Source organism: Morus notabilis, unplaced genomic scaffold (genome assembly GCF_000414095.1).
Source record: "Morus notabilis unplaced genomic scaffold, ASM41409v2 Scaffold342, whole genome shotgun sequence".
Lineage (NCBI taxonomy): Eukaryota > Viridiplantae > Streptophyta > Magnoliopsida > Rosales > Moraceae > Morus > Morus notabilis.
This window is the reverse complement of record NW_010366042.1, coordinates 212,684-235,494: the sequence shown is the minus strand read 5'-3', so window position 1 is coordinate 235,494 and position 22,811 is coordinate 212,684. Positions and strand designations below refer to the sequence as shown.

The window sequence follows — 22,811 nt, the reverse complement described above, 5'->3', positions numbered from 1 at the left end:
TGGGCCCACTCTCCGGGCACCCTTGGAAAAAACAGATTGTGTGACGTACTGCTCATGGTTAGAATTGTAAATTTGTAATAGTTTTTGATTTGTGATCTTTTTTCTAATCTATTAAATTTTTAAATTTGGTTTCTAAACAGATTAATGTTTGGTTATAAAATTAATGATGAATCACGTTGATCTTATTTTCTGATCAAATCATATTTTTTTGAAGAATGATCAATTAGTTTCCATGTATAAATTAACGATGGGTCACATATTCATTAAATGATATCACAAAATTTTACAAAGATAGTCTTGCATGATACAAATATTCTCTTCAATACTTTTACAATCTTTAAAATTTAGAAAATTTTCGATTTAATTATTTTTTGCCCAAATTCCATGCTTTTATTTGATGAACATGGGATTTTTTTTCTTAAGCTAATGTACCAAACCCATTATGTTAAGTAAGAATTAAATTTAGCTGTCGCTTTTTTCTTATAAATGTTTTTCTTTTCCTGAAAAAGAAAAGGAGTGAATTGCGTTGCCCGTGGAATGTGCTCAAGAAAGTAATGGAGCGTGATCTCAAGCGCTTGATTTGGAGCGTGGATATTGATTTCGTAAACTTGTCGGTCTCCTCTCACGAGCTGACACTTTGACCGCTGTTAGAAAACAGTAAGTAAAATGCCACATAGACCCCCTTCTTATGGGCTCGTTATATGTAACGCTGCCTAAAATTATACAGGAAAATAGTATGAAATAGCCCAATATATATGAAAAATTTAAAAAAATATATAAGTTAATTTTTAGTTATAGAAATTAATATGTTATAATTTATCAAGTTATAATTTATAATCAGATAAGTTATGAATAAATTTATCAAGTTGTAGTTCATAATCAGACAAGTTATGGATAAAAATGGGGAATAACTTGTCAAGTTATGGTTTATAACCAGACAAGTTATGGACGAAAACAGTAATTTAACATATTTATTAACTTATGTAAACTATTAACCTATTAATTTTAATTCATCTCAAGTCTTAGCTTATTTTCCTCTTTCTCCCGATTATATATAAGATGGGCTGAATTGGGCTAACCAAAAAATGATCCAGCTCATTTAGAGGTAAGCCCATAACAGATAGAGGCCCGAGGAGAAAAGAAGATCTCTAAGATAAGAAGAAAACAAACCTGATATTTTGAAAGACTCTGTATTTATCATTTTTAGCGGTGGAGACTCCTTAGCTGTTGCTTTTATCTACTGAGAAATTTGGAGGGTGAAAAAGAGAAAAAAAAAAAAAAAAAACATTCACTGAAATCAACAAAACGAAGAAGCTAATGTTATCTCCATTATTAACAAGAAACATAGTAAAATTGTACTAAAATTGTTATAATAATAGTTGTTTTGTAGTAATTCATTACAAGCAATGGAGGTCGGAAGGAACTTGCTTTCCCCACCTCCATCATTCCCTTCAAGAACCCATCTCAGGAATTACCTTCCTTCTTCTTCTTCTGCTTCCACTTCAGGTATTTCATTTTCTGGTTATGGTTATTTTTTTTATTATTTTTATTAGTTTTTAATGTGGCCATTATAGTTGCTGAGAAGCCTTGTGTTGATAGGCTTCTTTTTTTATTTTTTTTTCCGGGTGAAGTTTGTTTTCTCAGGTTATGTATTAAGAGAATTGAGGATATGGGAAGGATGGTTTTTGCAGTTTTAGAACTGGTTTTTTTTTTCTTTATTATTATTATTATTATTATTTTTTTAATATTATCATTGTTGCTATTTGGTTTTAAGTTGAATTTATCCTCCAACTTTTTTGGATGAATTTGGTTTTAATAGTGGGAATGCTATTGGCATGGCTTGGTGTTTGAACATATCGGAACCACAAATTTTGCTCAATCTTAATAACTATTGATTATTTTTGTGTTGTATATGTTTTTGCTATTGTGCTCATCCGTAACATATATAGAAGTGGGAACTGTTATGGAGCAATTGTCTAATATGAGATAATTAAACTTCTTGGTGTTACATTTTTCCGAATATCAGTGTTATGTTGAATAAAAGTCATGTTATACTTCTCACTTCTACATGTTGATGGAGGGTCCTCTAACAATGCCTTACACACACATGTGTGTGTGTATATATGTGCGCGTGCGTATGTAATCCAAATTGTCATGTTTATTAACTTTCTAATGTTGATGTTTCATCAGCAAACGTAGCTACAGGCATAACTTCCATGCCAGCTACTTCAATTGCTCAGCCTTTTTCTACCTCTGTTCTTTTACAAGAGCAGCGTGATGAGTTCAAACCTCTGTTACGTGTAAACAAGGAAGATAAAACATCCCAGGTAAAAGGAAAAATCAATTTTGTTCACTTATCACAAAATTTCCTTATTAGTTCCATTCCTCTGTGTCATTATCTTAAATCTTCTTACTTCTGTCCATTAAAGGGAGTGTTAAACAGAAGGCAGAATGATTCTGGGGCCTTAGTCCATGAAGATACCCTTGAGGACTACAACCAGTTTGTGTGGGAATTTGAGCGCCCATCTGTTCATTGGCCTGGTTTTTGGCATGTGTGAGAAGAAGAATTTTTTCCCTTAACACTTGCACCATAATTTTTCGGCAATAAATCACTTGTATTGTTAAAAAGAGATAGAGCTTATTGGGTTATTCCCTGTTGCAGATTACCATCCTTAAAAACAAAGGTGAAGCTTTCTTCATCTTTGACAATGGAGACTACGATGGGTAGTTGCACAAAGGATGTGGATGTTGAAGTGTCTGATGCAATTGCACTAGCTAAGAAAGCTTTGATGGCATCAAAAGAAGCAGCATCATTAGCTGAAGAGTCCAAATTAGTTGGAACTGATTCGGATGATATGCTTTCTGTGAGGTTAGCTAGCTTTTTCTGCATTGGTTTAATATAATTATGCCGTTCATTAGAGAACATGGTTTTTTGGAATATCAGGCCTAAAACCTGTTATCAGCTTTTTAGGCAAGGGGGACAAAACTGTAAGGTCAACACGACTTCTAGAGAGGCGATCTAAGAGGCGGAAGGTGCCTGAGTCGTCTGTTCTGTTTTATGAGAACCCTAGGAATAGAGCTGCTGACATTCGGAAAAGGTTAAGCGAAGGATTAAATTCAGATGATCCCCTTCGGTTGTTCTTGGCAGGTCCTGAAACAAGACAACTTTTGACTTTTGAAGAAGAGTCTGAATTGATTGCTCAAGTACAGGTGTATATGTGAATCAAAACTTTTCATTATTGGTAAAGGAAGCGTTGGTATCTAAGTGTTTTATGTTATTCTGATAGAAATGATTTAACAGGATTTGATAAAACTAGAACAAGTCAAGGCCAGGCTTCAATCCGAGTTTGGTCGTGAGCCAACTTTGGTCGAGTGGGCAGAAGCAGTTGGGCTTAGTTGTAGGATCTTGCAGTCACAAATTCAATCTGGTACAAGCAGCAGAGAAAAACTGATCTGCGCCAACTTACGCTTGGTGGTTCATATCGCTAAACAATATCAGGGTCGAGGTGTTGGCATTCAAGACTTAATGCAGGTAATGTAAACATATTAGTAGCACTGGCTTCCCATAAGAACAAGTCCGTATAAATAAAAGGACAAACATACCTAGAAAAAGTAGGTGAATATCTTTATAGACTTTTGTGTTTAATTGTGTTATCATGTTGTGACTTAGCCGCTCGATTGACAACTGACAACTTGGGAAAAGATGTGAAATTTGGCTTAGATGTTTTCTTAGTTCGCTATCTCTTGTGAATGTGAGATTATCTGTAATTAGAGACGCTAATATCTTCTGGTTTCTTGTAGGAGGGAAGTATGGGCCTTATGAAGAGTGTCGAGAAATTCAAACCCCAAGTTGGTTGTCGATTTGCTTCTTATGCATATTGGTGGATAAGGCAAACGGTTAGGAAGGCCATATTTCAACATTCCCGGACTATTCGTTTACCAGTAATGGACAAACTTATAATCTACCTTTCTTATTTCAATCCGAATTATGATTCAGTGTCTTTACTTATATAACCCTCTAAAATTTTGTTGTAATATATTTAAGGGAAGAACTTTATTATCTGAGACAGAAAACCAACAAATTATCTGCAGGAGAACGTGTATACTCTGCTTGGCAAGGTATTGGAAGCGAAAAGATCATCCATTCAGGAAGGAAATCACAATCCGTCGAAAGAAGATCTAGCAACACGTGTTGGAATCACAGTTGAAAAGTTGAATAAGTTGCTATATATGACAAGAATTCCACTTTCAATGCAACAACCTGTGTGGGCAGACCAAAGCACCACTTTCCAGGTAATGAGAACACTAGTTCATTTCTGCCATGATTTGCATATGATATAAGCTTCTCTGTGATGATAATAGATGACAAAGGCTTACACAGAAACATTTTCACCATTTAAATTCCTTTTTCAAACTCTAGTTTCTCAAGGAATTGTAATTGCAGGAAGTAACTGCAGACACGAGGATTGAGATCCCAGATGTGAGTGTGGCGAAGCAGATGATGAGGCAGCATGTGCGCGGTCTCTTAAGATCTCTCAACGTTCGAGAGCGGCAGATAATCAGGCTAAGATTCGGCATTGAAGATGGCAATCAGAAATCGTTATCGGAAATTGGTAGAATGTATGGACTGTCCAAGGAGAGGGTGCGGCAGCTGGAGAGCCGAGCGCTCTACAAGTTGAAGCAGTGCCTCGGAAGCCAGGATCTTGAGGCATATGCTGATTTAATAGTTTGAGTTGTAAATTGGAAGTCAGTTGCCAATCATCCAAGCTTTTGGAGGTGAAATATGTACAGCAAATTGTGGCTTCAAACTAGGAGAGGGATCCAAAATGAGCATATTCTTTTTCTTCGGTCTTAAAACTCTTGCTTACCTTACAGCTTATTTTAAACGCTTCAAATGTATGATTTTAGTCATTTTGTGTAATTGAAAAGGTGAATATTCTGTTTCTTAATGTATATTTTGCAACTTTTTTGTCTCAAGCTATCATTTCTTTCCCAAGTGGACACTTGATACTGATGATCTCTAAGATTTTGAGTTCATAATATGCTCTCAGAGACGCAACACAAGCTTTGGATGTGTTAGGTGGCCGGTACATTGCAATGGACACCGATAAGTAGGAAACCGATGACTTGGGACATTCTCTTCTTTTCAATAGTTTAAGCTTGTAGTAAAGTATCAACAATTATTGGGAAAAAAAAACGATGGCCTCAACGATAAATTGAATTTCACCACCAGGAATCACCGGACAGATAATCAATCCCTTTTCTATGTAATGACAAGGAGAAATTGGAAATGAATTCATTAAGTGACGACACTTTAAAGCTATGACTTGTCCGAATGAAGGCTGCTCACAAGCGAAGTGTATACTCTGTCATCAGGTGTAAAACCTGCTTTTATCATCTCATCATACAATCTAAAGGCTTCATCTGTTCTACCCTCCTTAGACAAACCCGCAATCATCGCCGTGTAAGTGACGACATTCCGAGTTAAACCCCTCCGGGACATTTCATTAAACAATTTCAGCGCCTCATCTAACTTCCCGGCAATACATTCTCCGTGGATAAGCGTAGTAAAGGTATACGAGTCCGGCGTCATCCCATTTGCTTCCATCTTTCCTTTTAGCTCATGAGCTTCCTTCATCTTTCCTTTCTTGCTATACCCATCAATGAGTGCATTATATGTAACAACATTAGGCTTCTCTCCCTTCCTCTCCATCTCCTCAAACAAGCGCTTTGCCTCGGCAAAGTTCCCTTCCTTGCAATATACATCAATCAAAGTAGTGAAGCTCACAACATTCGGTGACACACCCCTCTCTGCCATCGCAAACAACAACCTCTTCGCTTCCTCATACCGGTGTCGCTTACACAATCCGCTAGCAACAGTATTGTAACAAAAAATATCAATCTCTAAACCTCTCTTTTCCATCACAACCTTCAGCTTCATAGCTTCATCAATCATCCCCTTTCTACAATACCCGTCCATCAGCGTGTTATACACCACCTGATTCGCCTCCATGCCTTTGCTCCGCATCTCACTCACTAAAATCTCTGCGGCCTCCATCTTCCCTGCCTTGCACAACCCGTTAACCAAAGCCCCGTAAGTATGCACACTCGGAACAAGGCCTCTATCGGTCAACTCATCGAACATCGAGAGCGCCCGCTTCAACTCCCCTAATCTACAACACCACTTAATCATCGTCGTATACACATACATATCGGCCTCTATCCCTCTCCCACGCATTTCATCAAACACCTTCACTGCCTCCCCAATCTCCCCACAACTACCAAACCACTCAATCAAAAGTGTAAATGTCACAGTATTGAAACAAACTTTTTCTTTCTCCATCAATCTCAAAACCTCATTAACACCCCCAAAATCCTTCCTTTCAACGTACCCAGAAATAAGTGTATTATAAGTGTAAACATTGGGCATAACTTTATTTAAACAAGTCATTTCAACAACCAAGTTTTTTGCCCTTTCAGTCTCTCCATCTTTACACAACCCATCAACCACAATCGTCAAAGAATAAACCGTAATCTCAATTGCTTTCTTCACCATCCGATCGAAAAACCCTAAACACAAATCCATTTTCCGGGATTTCTTCAGACCAATCAAAAGCGAAAAACAGGATCTTTCCTCAATCTCAAACCCATTTTTATCAGCGTAATCGAAAACCCCAAAAGCCTCCTCGAACATCCCAATGCTCACGTAAGCCCTAAATATCATATCACAGAATTTCTCCACAAATTTACAAACTTTTCCTTCTTTTTCACTCTTTTTCTCGATCAAATCGACAATGTCCGAAACCGGGCGGCGGAGATTCTCATCCGCGGCGATGAAATTCACCACGTTTTTCATGTGGGCAAGTTGCCGAACCTCGTAAAGTCTGCGAGCAATAGCGAGATGGGCTAAAAGATCAGGTTTGTGGGATTGTGTCGTTCGGAGAAAGTTGAAGAAGGACAAGCAATAGCGGGGCCTGACGCGGGGGTCGGAGAGTACGAGGTGGGTGGCGCGAGAATCGAGGTCGGAGAGGAGAGATTGGTGGTCGATTCCATTGCTGAGAGCCGTGGAGGTCTTCCATGCGGTTTCATTCTTCGCAGGAAAGGCTTTCTTCAGCGATTTGAAGACGTTCTGAGACGACGACGACATTGATATCGTCCAAGTCTAACGAGAAGAGCTATTGTCCTTGAAGACCCAAGTGGCCGAGAAGTGACGTGGGCAGTTGAAGAAGAATTATCTCATTCCCTTTGCTGGCATTTTCCATTTCCCCATTTCCATCATTGTTGCTGGAGCCGAAAGTTTAGAAGAGGTTTGGTCGATCTGTTCGGAATCATGATTTAGAATGATTTTGAGTTTACGTGTGTTTTTTATGAGAAAAAATATTATAACGAACTAAAAATTATGATCTAAATTATATTATGAATCCTTACTCCAAACGCAGTATTAGGCTGCCCTAGCTTGGTCGGGTCAAGCCTAAAAATGAGAAGGTCAGTTGAGTCTGGTCTTAAAATGTAACGCGACTGACCTGGACTTTATAGCATTTTGGTCAGATCCGACCCAGCCTGAAAATAGTTTAGGACTTAAATATCCATCGAGCCCGGGTCAATAATGACAAGCTTAAGATCGGCTCATTTAACCCGACCTAAATTTACAACTCTAATTTTACTAATTTTGCGTGTAATACTGTAGATGAAAGGTTGTTTAGTTGGAGGATTCGTACCCCGATTCGAATCATGATTCATGGTTCACTACAGTGTTTTCTCTCATAAAAAATACACGTAAATTGAAAATAGTTCTAATCTTATGATTCTAATCCATGAACCAAACGTCTAATAAGAATAAAAAAATTCCACAAGTATTAGCCCCAAAAGCACAAAACCTAAAACCAATGTCATAAATTCATTCATCCAAGCTCACATAGATGATTTAACATGTGTAGCTTCAAACAACGTTTATGATCTACTAGTCGTTTCATCCTGGTCCTTTTTCTCATTTGCTGTCGTGTCGTTTTAATGCTTTCTTCAAAATTCAGCGAAGACATCAATTTGTCGTTTTCTTCATCTTCGTCGTTTTCTAATTTTCTGTCGTTTTTCTTTCAATTGTCGTTTCTCGTTACTTCTACTTCATTGGCGGTGGTTTCGTTCTCTTCAATCCTCATCAACATCTATTTGAAGAATATAGTCAAACTACATTGCTAAGGAAACTCATGAAAAAAATTCCTCATCACAATGAAGACAATAGTCCAATTGGCTAAGGTACTATTACTAGCATTTCAAGCTTTAATTGCCCAGAAGTTTTTCTTTTGTTTTTTTGTTTTTTTTTGGCCAACCCAAGTTGCAAATCTGAAGATTCTAAGTCAACATAATAGGTATCTGTTCTTTTTATCTCCATACTTGAAATCCATACAAGGTTTCCATATGGGCACTAATACTTTTATTTACTTGTTCTTATAATTTAATTAGTATACCCTAATAAACTAGAATGTTCACATTGTACAAATTATTAGAATCATCATCATATTATTTTGGCTTAAAAGGACTAGAACTTATGATCTTGTATGAACAGCTATAATCTTGTTTATGTTCAGAATGTATTTATTTCTATTTGCTTTTCTGTAAAAACTTTGTCGCGTGTTCTATTCTCTATGGTTTTCTTGAGCGACATGTCGTTTTTATCTCATATAAGGAACGACATGTGTGAACTTATAAAAGAAGGGTTCTGAGAAGAGAAGTGGGTAATCTTCGAAAATGAGAGCCTCGCGAGACTCTGTCTGGTGTTTGTTTTCTTCCTTACCTGCCATATTATTCTCTGGTCCTTAAGGACAGCTAACATGTGGTTTTGTTTCCAAAAACGACAGTCCGTTTATGTGAAATGTGAAAAGGAGTGTAACTTGTGGTTTGGAGTTAAACGACATCTTGTGTTTATGTTCATGAAAAGGATATGTCGTGCCTGTTTATTGTATGGTACAACAACATGTCGTTTCGAAGAATATGTTCTCTTCTCTAATAGCAATAATTTACTTGAACAACATGTCCTTTTTTGTAGTCTAATAATGATTGATCGTATATGAAATGGTTATGCACAAAATGTGAAAGGTATTTTGTATTAAACGACACCTCGTATTTAGTACAGAATTTGTGTTTGTTTTTACGTAGAACAATATCTGTCATTGTAAAGAACATGTTCTATTCTCCATGATTTACTCGAAAGACTTTGTCGTTTTTGTCATCAGATATAACGACATGTCTTATGAGCCTACGACGTGTTTAAGAAATGGCATGTATTTCCCTCATTCCTATCTCCTTTGGGGGGTTTTTTTTTTTTTTTTTTTTTTTTTTTTTTTTTTTTTTTTATAAGAGGAAAACAAATGAGAAAGAAAAGAAATATATGATCTAGGTGAGAAAGGAAATTACGTTTTTTTTTTCTTTTTTAAATTCAGTTTAATATGAACTTCTTCTCTTAAATCGCTTCATCATGAAAGAAATCGGAACTGAGATTTTTTTTGAAGTATTTAAAATCCCTTATTCTATCTATCTCATACTCCTTTTTTTTTTTCCCTACCAAAGCATAACGAGTTTTAAACCAACATAGCATTCACTAGACGACATTATTCTTCTTTTTTAATTTATAAACATCGTTTGCTCTAAGAAGATGTTATTCTTTCTATCAAATAAAGGAAATCGTTTGACATTAAAGGATATGATTAATTACGAAAATTCTTCCAAACTATGATCCGTATAACACTTTATCTTTTGATGTTTAAAATGTAACATTTATTTCTCTTGTAGTTTGAAACGTTATAAAATAAAAAAAATCTCCCTTCTGTTAAAATTTTTAACAGAAAAAATATGTATTACTCAAATGATGGTTGTTGTTAAACAATTTAATGTATAATTACTCTTCTATCCATCTTTCTTAAATTGCATTTTTAAAATAAATTTTCATTTTCATTTAATATGATAAAAAATAAGATAAAAGAAAATCAGATAGTTATATCTTCCTAAAAGAAATAAGGAGAAACCCAGATTCTCAAACTTAGGTATCGTTCGCTTTGTAGATTCGAGTTTTCAATTCGAGCTAAGATGTGTAGTAGAAAAAATTAAACGTGATATTTTCTGAGAGTTTTTAACTGTAGAAACTTAGAACTGAAAATTCAAATTAAGCATCCACCCCCTCGCGGCCCCAAGCCCCAGTTGCAACCATCCTGATTCCTGACTCCGTCGCATTAAGCATCCACCCCCCGACTTAAATCTGGTCCTTGAAGTTTTCGTAGACCGATCTCCATCGTCCTCACATAATAAATTTGCAAGACACTCTTATTCAAAATCTTCAAATTTGAAGACCAGAGATACTTCAAGATCTTCTCCTACCTGATTATGTACAAGCGGCTTTGGGTCATTTTCACAATTTACAAGTTGATCAACAACATATACCCCTAGCCTCTTGGTTTAGACTTTGGAGGTAATAACAAGCCAAATGGAAGTACGCCCACCAATTAAAAAACTCACCAATGGTTTAGACTTTGGAGGTAATAACAAGACAAGATCTGGCGCCAAATACATATTTGCGACAATATGTGAGTTTTTAATGACGACAATATTTTTTTTCAGTTTTATGAAAATATTTACGACGACATGTCACCGTAAATATTCACTTATTTACGACGACAGTTGTCATCGTAAATATTTTCGCCGCAAATAGCCCAAATTGTAGTAGTGAGATTGCTTCCAAGTTTATGTTATTGGCAACTTGCCCAGTTGTGGACACTACAGATTTGGAAGCTGAGCAAGGGAAAGTATAAAATGTAGTGGGAGTGATGAGCCAGAGAACAAAAGAGAGAGAAGTTGAATTCAATTAAGGTTTTTTTTTTTTTTTTTCCTCATCAGTATGTTTTTATTGGCTTATTAGTACAAAATGTATTCTAACAAAAACAGTTTTAGATTAACATTATGGTTTAACTCAAATTAAATTTTCTATACACATAATTACCAAAATACCCCAAATAAATTGCATGAACTAACTTTTTGTTAAAAATTCTAACGGAAGGGGGTTTCTTTGATAACGTTTTAAATTTCAAGAGGAATAGATGCTACATTTTAAACATCAAAAAGCAAAGTGTTATACATGTCATAATTCGGGAGAAAATTTTATAATTAATCCTAAAGGATATGCAAGACCGTTCCACTAAAAACGACATCATGTTATCTTGTCATTGTGCTCATCACCAAGCATTCCTGTTTCCTTTGTCTAATTCGTACATTGCTATATTGACCAACTATAGCGAAATCAAATCAGAAAAAAGGGGCTTTAAAAAGTTCGTCACATGTCCATCAATTCTTGATTCCATTTTTCTTACATAGTGTACAACATAGAGATCCAAACCTAGCTATATATCTAAGCCCAAATATATACAACAAATAACAAACCTTTCAATAGGTCCAATCGACGATGAACCCACAAAACATATATAGCTGGGTACCACTACCAAATTTCATCACTTAAATGTTTTGTGGCCGTGAAAAATTATTAAGAAAAAAACCAAAAATAAATTATTATTTATATTATTTCACTAAAAAATAAACAATTATCATTTCGTTAATAAAGAGAAAATTGAAAGTTAAAATAAAACTCAATTATTAGAACGACGTAATAGACAGATACAAAATATAACTACTACGTACTTTTCTCCACCCTCGTTTTTCTATTTTTTATTAACTACACCAACTAGACAGAAGAAATTGCCAGTTGGGATCACCCCTTTTCTTTTCTTTTTTTTTTTTTTTTAAATCAGTTACAATTATTCTTCACACTCTTTTCTTTTCATTTTATTTTATTTTATTTTTTCTTTAAGAAATAACATCTTTTACCTTTTTCGAATAAGAAAAAACGGTTTTAACGTTCATAATGTATATTATACAGTCATTTGTTACTTCTAAAAGACAAAAATGCTTATCTAATGCATGACACCAACTTCCATATTGTGAAGCTTGGAAGCTCACAAACATCAAACTATATATGAAGCAACAACACATTGTTACACATATATAGTTATAATAAGTAGATCACTTAGTCGTCACATTTAACCTAAGTAACAAATATTAAGTGGTCTTAACTAAATTGTCTTATAAACTTTAATTTCACTCTGTAAGGAATCATCTCTGTTGAGTTGAGGAAAATGTGTGGTCTATAAGGCATTTGGTACATATATGATTTTGCCAAGCTCTAATATGGCAGATTCAGTTTTGAATCATTACAAATGATATTGGCTGATGGGCGATAAGAAATGCATTTACGTGTTAGATTTATATATGTATATGATGGAAGATGGAGACCCATCAGATCCATAAAAATATTTACCTCTGCAAATACCATTTCAAATGCTTGGCTCAAACTGTTGCTTAGCACATGGCAGGCCCCATTGTTTTTGTGGGTGTGTTTTTTTTTTTTTTTTTTTTTTTTTTTTTTTTTTTTCAGATTCCAAACAATCTAGAAGATCACCAATGTACATAACAACTTAATAAAAAAATAAACTGAATCCTAGAAAAACCTTGCTTATTTTTTTTTACGCCAAAGGATTAGTTAAATATCCCAATAGCATATATAGTAGTACTGGCAAGGACACTTTCACCATAATTCTTATGTCATGCACTGCTTATCTAAAGCTATACATGTCTACTAATATAACTTCTTAATTTAATCCATCAAAAAAATTAAGACCAATAGATATATACCCTTCATATCAATTTCATAGAAAGTGACAATTGACCCTTTTTTTTTCCCTGTGGCATTTGCAGGAAGCTGAGTAGTCAGAAATTGCATGCCAATATAGTTGACCAAAGAAAATATACATATATAATTTATATTGTGGTTCAGTCATTTTCACCATACCCTATATTGTTGGGCACTCGTGTGGAGCATCAGATGACTAGTATTTTAGTATACCACAAACAGTTACTCCCGTTCACTTCGTTGATTCGAGTTTAGAATTCGAGTTGAGATGTGACTTTATGTGAGAGCTTTTTACTGTAGCAAAAAAGTTAGATATGATTGTTTGTGAGAGCTTTTTACTGTAGAAAAACTCGAATTCTAAACTCGAATCAGCGAAGTGAACGGGGCCTCAGATTTATTTTTTCTTTCTCCTTTTGAAATTAGCTAGTGGGGCAATTCTTATGAGATATATTTAAGAATTGTCTTAAATCCGGCACCTAGACCACCAGTTAAACATGTATAACTTTTTTTGTATGCTCGTGTAGCATCATTCATACGTGTGTGTAATATTCAGAACATTCAAAAAAATATAACCCAACATTTGTAACAATATTAAATGGTACACTTAAGCATATAATTGAACATTACAAACATTTACAATTTATGGTATACAGTAACACGAAAAAAGTTGCGTTTTTTTATTGGAATATGAAGAAAATTACGTTTGCCGGACTGTACAGGTGTAACAAGTTTATATGTCACACAGTATTTCAGGTAAAAGTGGCAGAAACATTGATCCATTCTATGTTTCATATGCTGTCTTAACCTTCCTGACAGCTGGTGGGTTGCAGTGTTTTCAGTCCATACCTAATCTCCAGAGGATCCAACCCAAATTTTGCATACTACACATATATCAGAGTCCATAGTCCATTCTGATCTCTTTTATATTGTTTTTGGTACAAAAAAGAAAAAAAAAAAAGAAAAAAAGAAGTTACTGATAGAGAATATTTGAAAAGATAAATGTATGATTGGTGATTCGTGTCGTTAGTTTACCAATTCTCGAAGAAACTTAAGCTGTTATAGGAAGCAGACAATAGTAGTTTTATATTTTTTTTATCTTACTTATACGGTGCCGGGAGAAAAATTCCCGATACCTTGTCAAGAAATACAACAATTTGTAAATTTTATGTTTAAAGTTGTAAATTTTAAACGTTAGAGTTATATAAATTACGAAGATTTGTGAATTTTAAAACTAGGAACGATAACTTGTGAATTTTATGTTAAAGTTTACAAATTCGAACGAGAAAATTATAAAAGTTATAAATTTATAAACCAACACGGTGCCGTGAAGGTACATAGAAGGACCTTAGAATCATAATGAAAAAAGAAAAATAGTATAAGTACTATCAAGAAAAGCAAGGACGGGAATGCAATATTGACTAGATAAAAAATGGTCCTGGCGAGTATTGTTAGAGATAATTGATGAAGATGTAACAATGTAAAATTATGCAACAATAACAAGATGTTTCTGTGCCTTATTGCCACAAAGAAATATTTCTACTTTTAAAAGCATTAGAGATTTGTATACTAAATTTTATGTGATTTTGACGTCCATAAACTTGCATTACCAGTAAGTATTCCTTATCGATCCTGCTGACCCCACGAAAAATAAATAAACAAATAAAGTGAAAAGCAGAAAAAAAAAATCTATATATATGCGCTATATAAATACAGCAGGCTCTCCAAACAACTACCCCCACTCTCATCACATTTACTGCTTCTAGAGAGAGCAGATCCCCATCAGTGTGGTAGTACTGCAGGCAAAGCCAGAGGCCATATTAGTGTGTGTGTATATATATATATACACATATATATATATATATATACCTATATTCATCACACACACACACACATATATATATATCATATTCATGGCAGCAAGGAAGGAAAACAACACAAGCAATATCAATAGTAGCAGTTATCATCATCAACATCACAATCAACATCATCATCATCATCATCAGGAAGGGTACTGTGAGCCCTGCAGATCATTTGGCCAAAAGTGCAGCCATCTGGTGAAGAAACAGCGGGCCAAGTTCTACATCCTCAGGCGCTGTATTGCCATGCTTGTTTGCTGGCGTGACCGTGGTGACCCCTGAGAGATAGAGACACTAGTATACTATATATATATATAGCATCTCAATATATTATCATCGATCATTTTTCTCTCTACTACCATTGTGTTATTAATATTGTTCTTAATCTCTTTTTCCATTATTTATGTTGAGATTATAAATGAGTACGTATATGATATATTTATAGAGGAGTGTAACTAAATAACTGAATTTTTTTTTTTTTTTGGGTATCTTATTAGAGTTTTTTGGGTATGTTATTAGAGTACTTGTTTAGCTAGAATACGCCCTTTTGCCATTTGATGTAAAATGATCATTATTTCGTATAAAATATTTAGCTGTGGATTTAGCTTTTGAAGTTTATAGTCTATAGTATATTGTAGCTGCTAGATCTGTATTCAGGTGGATCTGGCGTTTGATTGATTTTGAGATTCTCCATTTCATACAACAAACAAATTAACAAAAGTGGGTTCATTTTTTTTTTCTTCTCTTTTTTCTTTTTTCAACCCTTTTTTGTGATTTTCTTATCTTTTCCTTTTCTCTCCTATTCTTGACAAGCTGAAACTTCACTGATGCTACACTCACATTCTCGTACAATTTGGCCTCTTCTGATATATTGTAGCTTTCATGCTTTCTTGATACTCTACCTTTTTCTTTTTCTTTTTTCTTATATATATAATTTCTCTACTCTCTTTTTTCTTCTTCTTCTCTCTCTCTCTTTCTGATTGTTTCAGAATTTTTTTACTGCAGTTATGAGATAATAGTGTTAATGATTCGTCTTAATCCTTCATAGATAGATATAACCGTATTGTCCATATCTATTCCTAATATATACTCATTGTTAAATTGGTTTTCTCATTGTTGTTGATAAAAAAACTAAAAGTCATGATAAGTACTACATCACCATCAAAATATATAGCTGTCTTGTTGAACACTCCTACTTGATGGTTTACTACTCTATCTGTTGTTACAATAGTTAACACGTACACTAGCCTGCAATATGAACAGAAAATACATGTGAAAATAAGTGGTAGAGAGAGAAGTAAATAATAAGAGTTTAGTATCCAGAATCTCATGCCATAATATCTAATAATGGATAAACAATATTGCCAAATATTATATATATTCTAGAATATATATAGTTAAAAAAAGTAGTTAAATATTCTATGTGGAGTATTATATATATATACTTATATGTGTGCATATATATATATATATATATATATATATAGAGAGAGAGAGAGAGAGAGAGAAGAGATCAACAAAGTGGCAATAAATAATTATAATGACAAACACGAAGTCATATAGTGTTAATAAATGCATTTCTTATCATGCTTTCATGCAGGCCCCGAATCCCATATGCGATTTTGGTCAATATGGATAATCAAATTACTAGGGGCCTTATGTTAAGGGAACACCAGACATGAGCAAAGCACCCATCTTAGAATCATATATATATATTTTCTATTATACTTACTCTCTCTAGTTTTTTTTAGTTTTTAGTTTTTTTTTTTTTTTTTTTTTTTTTTTTTTTTTTTTTTTCTTATGGTCTTGTGTCCTCAAAACCCACCATTGTTTCCTCTAATGTTCCTCCACATGCAACAACTATTTATGGTCCATAATGAGATAATTTGGTGGCTCAACTAAAAATATATACCTATAAAGAAGATTAATTAGTACCAATATTCTTGTGGAAATTCAAATATTCCTACATGAGCAATTGCTTTTTGTACTAAATAGAATAATTAATCTTTTTATTCCTTTGCACCAAATGGACATGATAACGAAGAGTGGATAAAAAATCACATGGCTTGCAGGGTATATGTAATACTATATATATATATATATATATGTGTGTGTGTGTGTGTGTGTGTGTCTAAGCATTATAGCTTTATTTTCAATGTAAAGAAGTGATTGCAACGACAGAGATAGCACATGCGGTACTGTGTTATCAGTCAAATGATGCTTTTTTAAAGTTTCAATAATCCATGTGGTGTTGTTACTACGTGCGGTAAGATTTTAAGGTCGAATAGTTTGATATATGTGTTAACATGTTGAATGTATAAAAGTCTTGGTCAAGAAATTAATAATTAATTTTAACATCTTCCCATAAGCTAATTAAGCACACAAGTACTTGAATTAAAATACTAGTATTTAGCCAAGTGAGAGAAACTAATATGTACTAATTAAATATTAACTTGATTAATAATTCTGAGTGGAATTTCATTAATTGGGAATGATGACAAATCTTCCTTTCTCTGTACGACTGAATATCCAGTCACACTCGTGCACGCTCATTATATACTATCGAAATTCAAAAGTTAATGAACTTCATTTTGACTATATATCAGTACCAAAGAAAAATAGCAAACAAACAAATTAACAGTAGAAGATATGTGTACATAAGATAAGGTTCATATTACCTAGCCAAGGTAACCTCTGACTGTGGTTCTGGTGTAGAGGAAGGGGACCAAAGTAAAGCATTTTCTATGCAACTTGCAAAACTCTAATAATAATATACCAATTCGTTTCGCTAGTTCGAATCACAACTCAAATCTTTGTTACAGTGTTTTCTCTCATAAAAATTCAAATTTAACTTTTTCTACGACAGTATTTTCTCCCACATAAATTCACTTTTTAACTTAAGTTCTTAATTCGAATGAGCGAAACGAATAGTAGACTCCCCTTTCACTACTTCAAAGTAAACATGTTTCTAGCATTAATGTGGGAATATATAAATGACGGTCTAATGGCGTGAGGAGGGGGATTGAGGAGCGTTTTGGGTGGGGTTCCGATCTATATGTAATCTTTAATTCTTATTTACAAGGTGATACATGATATAAAAAAAAAATGATTTGTGTACAAACTGAAGAAAAAGATGCCTTATAATATGCCTTGCTTAGTTTTGAACCCTTCTCTTCCCCCATCTTTAAGCCATATTTCCAAAACAATTAGTCGGATTACAATGATGTCATGAAACAAAGAAGAAATTTCATCCGTATATAAGTACAAATATATTAACACATAGAAGCTAGCTAGGTAGTTTTATGAACCAAACTTACGTTTAAGTAATAAAACACTGCCTTCTAGCAAAAAAGCTTAAAGCTTGTTTGTTTTTTATACACAAACTCAAAGTATTGATTATGCTACAATGTTTTCTTCACACAAAAAATTTGAATTTCAAACACAGAATAATAAAAATCATAATTTGAGTATGCCTTTAAATATTATATGAAAATGAAAACAAGAACCGAGTGGAGAGAAGGTAACTAGCATATATAATTACAAGCGTATAAGGTTATTGAATTATAGTTATTATATATGAGAGGTGTATATAGTAGTGAAGGATATATAAATATATATATATATATGTAGATATAGGGATATGCGTTAAGGGACGTGGATATTGGTTAGAACTACAGCTTATTATGTCAGCCGACAACGAGAATCCTTGATAGGAAAGTGAGATGGGGTACGCCCCTTTGCCCCTGCACCCCCTCTGCACCTCTCTCTCTCTCTCTCTCTCTCTCTCTCTCTCTCTCTCTCTCTCTCTCTCTCTCTCTCTCTACAGTATAGCATGCATTAGTCTCAGTGCCCTCTTGGCCCCTCGTGCGCGGCCCTCACTTTCTCTTTATACATGCCTCCGCTGACCCCACTCATTTACTATATATAACCTTTCTTGGATGATATTCTAAACTCGTATGGTAAAGAATAATTATTCGTAGTAGTACACAGTTTTTGAACGTCAAATTATAAGAATTACATGATTCGAAATCATAAATTACCGTTATTAATAAGTTATGAGTAGGATAAATTATTTTGCACAATATTGCAGAGAGTAACATACTTAAATAACTTTGAAAAATTAAATAAGTACTTCTAGCATATTATCGAACTAATTACTTGAACTTAAGATGAGAGAATGAACTAACTTTGGTTATTGAATAATTCTCTTGTATATTGGTTAGTATTGGTGGCTCATGACCAAACTTAGGAATGCTCGTATAGTCAGCTATATTTTTCAGTATGTAGCTTCACTATTGACATGTTTGAAGACCTAAAGTACTACTATGATCTATATATAGATAACTCGAGATCTAAGAGTACTCTTTTCCATTAGTACACAATCTTTCAACATTTTGTTGGAAATTTGGTGTATGGAGAGACTTAAACTATGTATGCGATACATTTTTCTTAAAGCGTAATAATTTATTTTAAGCAGTATTCTCTCTACGCACCACGTGTCATGTTTGCGTAAGCGCTAAATGCCAAGTACGCCTTTACAGCCTCACTACTCACGCAGTGCGCGCGAGCCACAAACGTGTATTCCTTAATACTTTCAAAAGCCCTAAACCCTTTCTAGGACAATGGAATAATATACTTTTTTCCTTTATACTTCAACAACTCATTTACCGCCAATTAAATATTGGCTTACTATAGACTATAGTATGAATCTATATGTTTTGTTTTTCACCTTCAAAGAAATTAACCATACAAAGAATCCGCAACTTTCAAATGATGGGATGGCAAAAGTGTGTGGACATAAAGTCAAGAACAATATTGGTAAAGTGTAGGACCAAGTCGGAGGGCCAACACGTGCAAAACTGACAAGGTTGAAATATAGGCTTTTATAGCGTTAGATGTTTGTGGCCAAAAGGGTCATGATTTCTTTGCCTATACGACTACCAACTATTCCTGACCTTCCACGTCAAGACGCACGTGTTCTTTGCAAAAGAACACAGAAAAGGGTACGTAGAACTGATCATTTAAAAATATTGATCATCAAAGAGCTATAGCTGCCATAGCTAAAGCCTGAAAATAGCAGCCGCCCAGGAACCTTAAAAATGTCTCTCGCCCACAGCTAGGGTTAATTTGCCTATACATATACATGTATATATATATGTGTGTGTGTCTATATATATATATATATATATATATATATATATTTCTGTCATTCTTTTTCAGGTTTATCTTCTTCAACACCAGTTGTCAGTCATCATGTCTCATATCACACAGAAACGTTTCATTAGGGAAATGGGGTATCAAAGGGAAAGGGATATTTGCATGATCATCAGAGCAGAGAGTAAAACCAGCCAAAACTGAAAAAATGTCAGATGGGTTTTTTCTTTCTATTCCTAGCTAATAATTCTTGCCTTTTTCTATGGTAAAAAAAATCCAGTCGCTTTAAACAGAAAGTTCACTATCAATATCAAGGAATATCAGAACTCGGTTTCCAAACATGACTTATTCTGTGGAATGACAAGAGGTCATATAATGGGCCTTTGTGGGTTTACCAATATCAGCTATATATGCACACACACACATATATATATATATATATATTCATATCATAATCAGAGAGTAGTATAGTACTACAGAATATAATGAATGAATGCACATATATATACTGATAAATTCCTGTGATGTGAAAAATACAAAAGTATCAAACACACTTTAAATGAACAGAAATATTGGGACCCCATCTCTGCAAGCTATACACTTCAATAAATGGAAAGAAAAAGGAGGGGAATTAGATTAGAAATGTGGTGGGTACTATACGCTAGGGCGTACTACTCAACCGGGACATTGATTGATATTTACGTGCATGATATGATGTGTTTTCTCACCATCATTCATTATTTATGTATATTATATGATTTGATGTATATGTGTTTGTTACCATTATTATTATCTTAGATGAAAGTGCCAACTAACCATGTCCCCTCGTCTCAGAAACATAATGCATTTTTGTGGGTTGTTCCGGAACAAGCATATTATATAGCTAATCTATACATAACACATACGTACTTATATATATATATATATTTATGTGTGCGTGTGTATATATATGTATATATATGTACACCACATATATATCTCTTGTTAAAATTGTTGCAACATGACCACTATCCCAACAAACATGCCCCAGTTAGATGTCCGAATATCTTAACAGAAACCCTAAACAATAAAAAATGAAAAAAAAAAATGCTCGTTTGAACCAAAATTTAAAAGTATATTAATATGAATGTTCAAAGCAAAGAAATGGGGAAAAAATATTCAAACTATTGATTTTTTTTTTTTTGAAGGGTTGGAAATATAGACGTCCCCTAGTTTGTAGTTGAGTACTACACTTGATGTGTACACCCAGCCCAACTTGAGGTTTGTAAGAATCGGAAATTGAAAAGACCAAAAAAACAAAGAAAACTATAGAACAAATTTGACTTGATGAATAGACAATTTGAGGTGATAATATATAGCAAGTAGCTAGCAAAAAAGGACCCATTAATTTCAATTTCTTTCTTTTTTGATGTGGTGGGGAGTGGAGATGAGAGAGATGCCCCCCATAAAGTGGCTTGGTCTAGTCACACTATTGTCTAATGTGGACCTTTTTCACACAAATGTGTTTTGATTAATTTGTCTATTAGCATCATAGATCTTTTTCTTTTTTTTTTTTCCTTTTTATTCCAAGCCTGCTTTGCAAAGAGGGACATGACACCCTTTTTCCTACAATTTCCAAGTCTTTTGCCTAATTGGCTAGCATCTAACTCCAATAATACCTAAATCTAATGAGTTAGGTGGTGCCGTGGTGGGTTCAACTTTCCAATTTCACAAGCAAAATGCCAAGTTTTGACCCTATAATTATAGGATTCTTTTCACACTAAATTGCAAAGCATAATTGCATTCCAGAGTTGTTAGCGCCGACAATTTTGATTTTTCCAAATCAACATAAATGTCCTACTGATTAGCTAGTGTGGCTATACACTATCGATTTTTGCTACAAAATTAGACTCAACAATTGCTTTCTTTTTCAGCCAAAACGGAAATATATGTGTTTATAAATTTTTTTTTTTTTTTTTTTTTTTTTTTTGGGTAGTTCTCCTCACCAACAATTGCATATGTACCATGCGCCATACACTATTTATGCTTCCTCAACCTAAGAAAATATCTCGAAAGCAGATAAACGACTTATAGTGTATTTGTATGTCTTGTGGTTAAAGAGATCTTTATTGATAAAAATATTGGATAAACTCTGTTGACGGTGAAATTCCGCCACCAACTAAGAAATCAAGTTTTGAGTGAAAAATCTAGTTAAAACGGATTATTAGTGTTTGGTATGAGGATTCGTGTCATGGTTCGAATTATAATTCGTAGTTTGTTATACTATTTTTTCTCATAAAAAATACACGTAAAGTGAGAATGGTTTTGAGTCATAGTTCTGAATCTATGAACCAAACGTTCACTTTAAGTTTGGATAGAAGTGGCGGTTGAAGTCCGGAGCATTTCGCATGACATGAGGTGTCCCGAGTGATTCGGATGACGTTAGGCGGTTAATCTAGTGAACCTCTTCTCAATGGTCGTGGGTTACATCGAGAGATGCGAACTTGGAAATTAAAGAAGGCGAATGGATGGGATATCAGTCGAGGGAGTTTCACATACTAGCTTACACACATGTGAGCTTGAAGTATTTAAGTTAAGCAAAGGTTTAATGTGTTGAGTTAGAAATTTTAGGGCACGTTTAGAGTACTCGTTTCAAAATGATTTTGTTTTTTTGTATGAAAATGAAAACGTTTTTAATCTCAATCAGAAATAATTTTTAAAAATGCGTTTGGTAGTTTTATCAAGAGATTATTTTCAGTGTAAAAAAACCATTAATGTCTCTCTTTCTCTCTCCCTGCTCGAGAGAGGAGAAAATGAAAACAAAAAATGACTAAAAGTCATTTTTCATTTCTCTCTCATTTTACACTAAACCAAAAAATCGTTTTCATTTCCGTTTTTTGTCTTTATTGCGCCAAACGGTATTTTGAAAACGTTTTCATTTTTTCTTTCTCAAAAAACGTGAAAAATAAAAACGGGATCAATTCCAAACACGGCCTTCATGTTGTCAAAGTGAGAACTCATATTGTTTTGAGCTCGTTTGATGGCTAGGTCATGATCAGGATATGAGCTCACGTGGCCGTGAGCTCACTTGATGG

The 22,811-nt window shown here is 34.1% G+C and overlaps 3 protein-coding genes across 3 annotated transcripts; 2 read left to right on the top strand and 1 right to left on the bottom strand.

Annotated features, from left to right (window-relative positions):
* The first annotated feature begins 1,203 nt into the window (after nucleotides 1-1,203).
* Nucleotides 1,204-4,973, top strand: LOC21407101 (RNA polymerase sigma factor sigF, chloroplastic). Its single transcript, XM_024172960.1, has 9 exons — nucleotides 1,204-1,506; nucleotides 2,191-2,327; nucleotides 2,430-2,554; nucleotides 2,663-2,869; nucleotides 2,964-3,210; nucleotides 3,302-3,532; nucleotides 3,802-3,942; nucleotides 4,093-4,293; nucleotides 4,445-4,973. The coding sequence occupies exons 1-9, from the start codon at nucleotides 1,407-1,409 to the stop codon at nucleotides 4,730-4,732; spliced, it is 1,677 nt and encodes a 558-aa protein (XP_024028728.1). The 5' UTR covers nucleotides 1,204-1,406; the 3' UTR covers nucleotides 4,733-4,973.
* Nucleotides 4,974-5,143: 170 nt separating this feature from the next.
* LOC21407100 (pentatricopeptide repeat-containing protein At2g32630) lies at nucleotides 5,144-7,341 on the bottom strand. The gene has a single exon (XM_010109203.2). The coding sequence runs from the start codon at nucleotides 7,145-7,147 to the stop codon at nucleotides 5,321-5,323; it is 1,827 nt and encodes a 608-aa protein (XP_010107505.1). The 5' UTR covers nucleotides 7,148-7,341; the 3' UTR covers nucleotides 5,144-5,320.
* A 7,125-nt stretch (nucleotides 7,342-14,466) lies between these two features.
* LOC21407099 lies at nucleotides 14,467-14,945 on the top strand. Its single transcript, XM_010109202.2, has one exon. The coding sequence runs from the start codon at nucleotides 14,638-14,640 to the stop codon at nucleotides 14,863-14,865; it is 228 nt and encodes a 75-aa protein (XP_010107504.1). The 5' UTR covers nucleotides 14,467-14,637; the 3' UTR covers nucleotides 14,866-14,945.
* Nucleotides 14,946-22,811: the final 7,866 nt, after the last annotated feature.

Excerpts from the sequence above, each read along its gene's own strand:
- LOC21407099 (XM_010109202.2), top strand. The coding sequence starts at position 14,638 with ATGGCAGCAAGGAAGGAAAACAACACAAGCAATATCAATAGTAGCAGT.
- LOC21407100 (XM_010109203.2), bottom strand. The coding sequence starts at position 7,147 with ATGTCGTCGTCGTCTCAGAACGTCTTCAAATCGCTGAAGAAAGCCTTT.
- LOC21407101 (XM_024172960.1), top strand. The coding sequence starts at position 1,407 with ATGGAGGTCGGAAGGAACTTGCTTTCCCCACCTCCATCATTCCCTTCA. Across the intron at positions 1,507-2,190 it reads TTCTTCTGCTTCCACTTCAG|CAAACGTAGCTACAGGCATA; the intron begins GTATTTCATTTT and ends ATGTTTCATCAG. Across the intron at positions 4,294-4,444 it reads ACCAAAGCACCACTTTCCAG|GAAGTAACTGCAGACACGAG; the intron begins GTAATGAGAACA and ends TTGTAATTGCAG.